The 7,319-nt window shown below is 45.2% G+C and overlaps 1 protein-coding gene across 4 annotated transcripts in view; it reads right to left on the reverse strand.

The window, feature by feature from the left end:
• The window catches only part of MFN2 (mitofusin 2), a 40,314-nt gene extending 34,114 nt beyond the window's left edge, over positions 1-6,200 (reverse strand). Inside the window, exons 1-2 of one of the 4 annotated variants that reach the window (XM_014586568.2) lie at positions 6,041-6,200; positions 5,573-5,640 (exon numbers count right to left, since the gene is read on the reverse strand). Coding sequence is in view for 1 of the 4 variants with exons in the window: in XM_006145304.3 (XP_006145366.1) it covers positions 3,094-3,122 (29 nt within the window). In the remaining 3 variants the exon portion in view is untranslated. Of the gene's footprint in view, positions 1-3,093; positions 3,262-5,572; positions 5,655-6,040 lie in introns of those variants that run through there. The other 3 variants (XM_014586567.2, XM_006145305.3, XM_006145304.3) reach the window with 3 other exon arrangements.
• Between the last annotated feature and the right edge of the window lie 1,119 nt (positions 6,201-7,319).

Raw genomic sequence — 7,319 nt, forward strand, 5'->3', positions numbered from 1 at the left:
ATCTCAGGGGCCATAGGTTTATCTCCAAAGTCAAAGGTCAAAGAGGCAGAAATACCAGAGAAGGTGGCATCCAGATGTGACCAGGAATCCTTTGTGCCAAAAGTGGATCCTTGTCAAATCCTTTCTCAGAGTCCCACGATAGAGAGGGTGCCTGGTCTAGCAGAGCCCTCAGATCCTAGGAAGTACGAGCGAAAAGCCCCCTCCAAAGACGAGGGCAGTGCACCCGGCCATGCGTGCCTGCCTATCCTTTCTCCCAGTCACCCTAATCACACAGAGCACCGGCAGCCCTCCACTCCACCAGCACCTAACTGACTCCAGCTGGGAAACAGGAAGGTGTTGCTCATGAATGAGGATACTCAAGAAACTTCCGAACAGTGCCAAGGGTGCTAAACGAGGTCCTGAAAAGAAAGAACATCTGGAAAAAGAGCATGAAGATGGAATGCTAAAAACTAACCATCCCAAAGAGTGGACAGAAAGTCAGACGGACCCACAGTGAGACAGCAACCCACGCAGACTCCCCAAATCGAAATTCTTTTGTAATTATTGTTTAAAGAATTATTTATTTATTTTATTTGTTATTGTTATTAATATTTAATTTGATGAGAGAGACAAAGAAAGGAAAAGCGAGAAAGCAATCCACCAGGTCCTGGACTCGAACCATGGTCAGCCATGTGAGAATCCAGCATCTTTAACCACCACACCACCTGCTGGCCCCAATCTTTCTAACTATTAGTGATTCCTCAGGAGATGGAGGAGGAAAAACCCTACTTTTTCTTCTACCTTCCTCCTCAGTATAACACCACCTCTGCAGAAAGCGGTCTTTCTCTTCTATTTTTTTTTTTTTCTTTTTTGGAGAGGTTTTTGCTACAGGGTGCATGCGCTCACTGGAAAGACAGAGACAGAGAGACAGAAAGCAAGAAGTCACCCCCCCAGGGGGGATGGCCACGCCACAATCCCTTCTCCTCCACTCTCCTCTCAGGATCTTGGGCACACACGCACGTGCCCTGCGTGAGTTTAAGCCGCCAGGTCCAGGACTCGAACCGCTGTCGACTACATGGGAGTCCACTGACATAGCCGTTACGCTAACTGCTGGTCCCAGAAAGCTGTCTTTCTCAGCACAGAGGCCACATGTCAGGGGCTTAAAAAGGTAAGACAGCAGAGCTCTGAGAAAGGGAATTGGAAATAAGACGACACAGATAAGATTAGCAGAAAAGGAGCCGTGAAATCAGTCTCATACTGACCCACCAAGGAAGACTCAAAGAGCACATGGACAGGCAGAAGAGGAAAGTTACCCAAACTGAAGAGAGGCCTGGAATGGGACATATGATAGAGTCTGGAATTAGGCAGAGCTGAGTTCTAGTCATGATCATACTACTGGGTCATCAAAAATGTCATGATGCGTTCTGCATAGAAAAACACGTCATGGGGACCAGCAGTTGGCATAATGGCTATGTCACTGGACTCCCACGTAGTCGGCCACGGTTTGAGCCCCGGGCCCAGTGGCTTAAACTCACGCTGGGCACATGTGCATGTGTGCCCAAGATCCCAAGAGGAGAATGGAGGAGAAGGGACTGCGGCTTGGCCATCCCCCCTAGGGGATGATTTCTCACTTTCTTTCTGGCAAGCCCTATAGGAGAAACCTCTCAAAAAAAAAAAAAGAAAAGAAAAAAAAAACATGACTTTTCCAACAAGCTAGTATTTCTGGGCTATATATTGGAACTTTTAAAAGATTGGGGAAAAATGGAATTAAAGTACAAATCTTTGTAGTGCAAAAAAATTTGACATGCACACATAATTTTTTTTCTTTTTTTTTTTTTTTTTAATTTTTCCTATAGAACACATGTGCTCACCAGAGAGACAGAGAGAGGGAAAGCAAGAAATCACCCCAAGGGGGATGGCCATAGTACAATCCCTTCTCTTCTATCCTCTCGGGATTTTGGGCACGTACACACACACACACACACACACACACACACACTCCATGCGTTTCCTCAAACTGCCAGGTCCAAGACTCAAACCACGTTAAGTCGGCCATGTGGAGTCCAGCTCCCTTAACTACTGTGCCAGTGGCTGGCCACATGAGAAGTTTTTTCATAATCACATTTTCCACGAACTTTTTGAAGGCCCCACATAAACTCAAACCAGTTATTTAATTTCAGAACCTTGGTTTCTTCATGAATGTAAGATACCACACAAACTGCATGCAGGACTAAAGATGATGACACAAGCCACATGCTTAGCACAAGTAAGGTCAAAGGTAGTGTCACATATTAGAAAGTCATAATAATAATCAACTCTACCAGCCAAGTCACAAAACTTCCCCCACCCTGCTCCATACCCATGAACCCCAGCCTTCAAAGAAGGGCAGAAACAACTCCTCCAACACACCCCTCCCCCACCCCGAGATGGAATACACAGCTTTGCTGGGGAGAATCAGCAGTGCCAAGCCTCACAAGTGACTTGCTTGCAAGAAGTGAATTTCTTGATCATCAGCACGGTTTTTAGAAGAAAATGCTTTTATGTTCTAGTCATTATTTACAAGCCCAAAGGAAATGAAACGAAAAGCATTAGTGTTAAGCAATGAAAATTTCAAAAGCACGTACACTAGTGAAAGCTTAGTGGTTCAAGGTTATGAGGCCTGCTAGGAGTTCGGCCAGTCCAGGAGTTGCCCTCCTCTCACCATGACCAGCCTGAGCTGCATGCCCCAAACTTCTCCAAACTCTTGATTTCTCTGGCTCTTAATTCCCAATCTGAAATTCCCTGTTTGTGTGGCGTGTTCTGCTTTCTACCTGGAATCCTCTTTCCTTTTTCACCCATTTGAATACTACTCTTGTCCTAGAATCAACTCAAGTGCCACTCCCTGCCGAAGCCTTCTCCGACAGCCCCACAGAGGACACACAACTTTACCAGATTTTTTCCTATGTCCTTGCCTAGGTTCTGAGCTGCTAGACTGCCAGTCTGACACAGAGCAGGGACCTCTCTCCATTTCTACCTTCCTCCACCACAACCACGAGAGAAGTAAGATGTCTTGTTCTGCTATTGTGTTGCTAACAGAAAACTGAGATTTATAAAAACAGAGGTTATTCAGCTCACAGTTTAGAGGTCCAAGGTCCAAGGCCCATATCTGGTGGGCATCTTGCAAACTCCCAATCACATCACATGGGCAGAAAGCAGTTAACTGTCAATCTCTGTTCAGGTTCTTCCCATAAACCCACCAGAACTCAACCATAGGTGCCCCACCCTAATCTCAGCCCTCACAAAGTTCCATCTTTCAACCATGAAGACATTAAGTTTCCTCTTAACACCTTTCCAATCCAATCTCAACATATGAATTCCAGGGCACACAAACATACAATGAAATGAGTAAATAAATATTCCCTAGGAGGTACCATTTCACACTTTCCATTCCTAGATATATAAATCCCCTTTTCTCTCTCTTTTTTTTTTTTTTTTTTAAATGAGTAAAAAAAATTTCCCTAGGAGGTACCATTTCACACTTTCCATTCCTGGATATATAAATCCCCTTTTCTCTCTCTCTCTTTTTTTTTTTTTTTGGAGGGGGGACAATAGGGTATGTTCACTCATCAGAGAGAAACAGAGAAAGAGAAAGTGAGAAATCACCCTCTAGGGTGATGGCCATACCACAATCCCTTCTCCTCCATTCCCCTCTCAGAATTTTGGGCATGCATACATGCCCAGTGTGTTTTTCAAGCCACTGGTTCCAGGACTGGAACCACACAGTTGGCCATAGAGGATGTAGCTTGGCCATAGAGGATGAGAGGTTTTTGCTATACCCCCTGTTGGCCCCTAACTTTTTTTTTTTTTTTTTGAGAGGTTTTTGCTATAGGGCACGTTTGCTTGCCAGAAAGTGAGAGACAGAGATAAAGAAAGCAAGAAATTAGCCCCCAAGGAGGATGGCCATGCTGCAATCCCTTCTCCTCCATTCTCTTCTCAGGATCTTAGGCACACACGCACACGCGCCTGGTGTGAGTTTAAGCCACTGGGTCCAGGACTCAAGCCATGGTCAACTACATGGGAGTCCAGTGACATAGCCATTACACTAACTGCTGGTCCCAACATTTTTTATTAACATAACAATTTTTACAATGTGATTTTTTTGGTACAGGCATACAATGTATAAATGAAGGTAATTAGTATACCCCTTATGTCAACTATGTGTAATACTGTATACAGTAAGTTTTCAACTACATTCTCCCCACTATATTTTATAACACTAAATATCATTCTCTCTATCTATCTGCAATTTTGTTTCCATTAGTTAACATCACTCTATTACCCCGTTCCCCTTTGTCTTAAAAACAGATTTCAGGGACAAGCAGATGTCCTGATGGTTGTGTTGCTGGATTCCCACATGGCTGACAGTGATTCAAGTTCAGGACCTGCTCACTTAAAACTCATGCTGGTCACCAAAATCCTAAGAGAAGAATGGAAGAGAAGGCAAGGTTGTGTGGTTATTCCCCCCCGCCCCCGGGGGTGATTTCTCACTGTCTCTCTAAAGAGCAAATGTGTCCTATAGCAAAAAAAAAAAAAAAAATCCCCAACTAATGTTTGCTAAGAAGAATGCTAAGCTCAAGCCAAAGAAGCAAAAAAAAAACCAAACCAGCTTTCTGTTTTTTTCTAAGTATCTGTTTCTTAGTATTCTGAGCTCAGTGAGTCAAGAGTTGAACCTTTCAGATTCTGAAATTTAATTCTTCCAAAGCACAGATTGGAAGTACCTATGTGCACAAAAGTAGCAGGGTTACAAAATATGTACACAAAAACCAAGATAGGGCCCTCACTATCTCAGGGCTTTGCCTGCTGGCTTCCTGCCCTTCTAGAGTGGTGGACGGAGCTGGGTTCCTGTTCCTCCTCTGGAAAGCCCTGATAGTCCCAACTGCATTACAGAGCTTATCCCTCAAGCAGAGCTGGGCCAGAGGGTCTAGTTCTAGTATCAGTTACACACTAAGCAGCCCAATTTCAGCTTTTATAATTACCTCAAAGTGCCCTGGAGATCATAATTTCAGAGAGTTTACCATGGGATCTCCTAAACTGTGGTCCACAGAACTCTAGCTGCACCCAACTTTCCCTGCAAAAAGGGCTCCATAGTGGAATCAACTTGTAAAACACCATGAGCTACTGTTCCCTCCCCTGGAGCACATGAGCAAAGTGAAGAACTTGGGGAAAGAAGGCCTATTATTAAGGCCCTACTTAAACTGCATTTAATGCAGCATCTCCCAAATTAATTCAGTGAAGAAATACTTCTGTGTAACAGCCTCTAAAATCCCAAGGATCACACTTTAGGGAAAGGCTTATTAATCTTCAGTCACCTACTCCCATAGCAAAAAAGTACCAAAGCACAGTATGAACATTCAGACACTAACCTAAGACTGGAAACACACCAATTCTAAATGGAAACTGCTATAGCACTCCAAAGGATCAAAGCTTTGCTTTTACCTATGCCATTAGTTGAGGAGCGTTAGGTTTCTTGGGTGTAGGAAGAACAGTAGCAAAATTCATTGCATGGTATGTTTGGATCCCAAGCACAGTCCCTGAATCCACACCACCTCCTTACCCAGTTTCATGCACAGCAACTCCTAGCAGGAAAAATAAAATGGATCCACGGATCGTCTGCTGGCACAACTGGAACAGAGAAGCTGAGAAATTGAAACAAAAGAGTATACAGGATAAAGGGGGCAGAGCAGACTCTTAGAAGAACTCTGATAAGGAGCCAAGTTTTGCTGGTCAGAGAGGGAGAAAAAAGCGAGCACAGCAGAAAAAGACAAAAAAAAAAGGAGATAAGAAACTACTTATTTAGGGAGCCCAGATCCCAGCCACTTTCTGAACTGTCAGCCTTTAAACGGGCTCTCAGCAGAGAAGCAAATGAAAGTACAGTAGTTTTTTTCAACCCAAGTTGGTAAGCTCTGGCTCTATGCAAAGAGGACCCCGTCCAAGAGAACTGTCCTGGGAGGCTAGCTGAGCACAGCCCTTTCCACTCGACCCAGTTCCAGGGGGGCAGAAGCTGCAGCTACCACTTACTTACTTTTTAGATAGTGAGTCTTTCACAGGGTGGGCATCATGGATGTTGTTGGAGTCAAAAAGATGAAAAGTATTTTAGTTTGCCTCTGTCCTGTCCCAGGTTGAAGATGGTCATTGATTGTACAGACTCCACCTGTCCTAACTTATTGGAAAGGAAAAGGGAGATGTCAACAGGCAGCAAAAAGAAAAAGAAGAGGAAAACAAACAAAACAACAAAACTGGTGTGTAAAACACATGTAATCAGGTTTTAAAGTCAAACAAATTCATCCTTGAGGGAAGCAAGCTTAGTCACTAAGGTACTGGGGAACTGGACTGGCATGTGAGAGGAAGTGCCCTAGGGAAAAACACAACACAGAGATATGGGGCAACACTGAGCGTGCATAAACAGGTGTCCAGCCACGTGCTGGTGCAGAGTAGTCCCTGCAAGGACTCTGGTGAAGGCGTGTCCAGAGGTGGGAGAGGAGAGGAGGAAGCAGAACCAGGACAGAATGGGCTTGGGGTCCCCAGAACTGACTACTAGGGATGGAGGTGTGGGGGTAAGGAAGGGAAGTCAGACTGACTGAGAGTTGACGCATGCCAGCTGCTAAAAAAGTATCTCAATTCTCAATTCTGTGGGGGCAAAAAGAAGCTTGGAATACTTGGAAGATTTATAGTCAAGGGGCCAACCTGGGAACTAAGATACCAGCTCTCTTTGACTCCAAAGCTTGCTTATTTTCAACTACATGGAGCAGCTTTCTCCTCCCAACTCACAGGCGGGAAGGAAATAACCAGAGCCCTTTTCTGAGAGAAGGGAGACAGAAGTGATTGAGAATTTAAAGAAATAGGGCAGTGGAGAATTATAAGAGAGGGGGCAGGCAGTTTTGCCTTGTGCATCCAAACAGCTATCAACTCAACATTTTCTCTGTGGATTCTGTGTGTCTTAGGTGCTAGAGTTAGGGACGGTTAAGAATCAGTCGCTGCTCCCATGGGCCTTAGAGTCGGGTGAGATGTCACAGCTGTACGAGGGTGCAAAACGTGGGGGAAGGCAGGGCAGGATGCCCCGGCGGCGAACGTGGGGACCTATCGTTTGTTGAATAAACGCCGGCAAAATGAAGACGACTGGATTAAAAGTAAGGAAAGAACAGGGGCAGGCGGAACACCGCCGTGAAGGGTGGGGAAATGAGGGCGATTGCAGCTTCAGGGTACCCCACGTCCCGGTCCCGCGACCCACACCCTCTTCTTAGGGCCGCGAAAGGCCGGACGGCGACACCGGAGTGTGGGACGCCTGCCTCACCGGATCGCCA

The sequence above is a fragment of the Tupaia chinensis genome, unplaced genomic scaffold, assembly GCF_000334495.1.
Source record: "Tupaia chinensis unplaced genomic scaffold, TupChi_1.0 Scaffold000146_1, whole genome shotgun sequence".
Taxonomy (NCBI): Eukaryota; Metazoa; Chordata; class Mammalia; order Scandentia; family Tupaiidae; genus Tupaia; species Tupaia belangeri.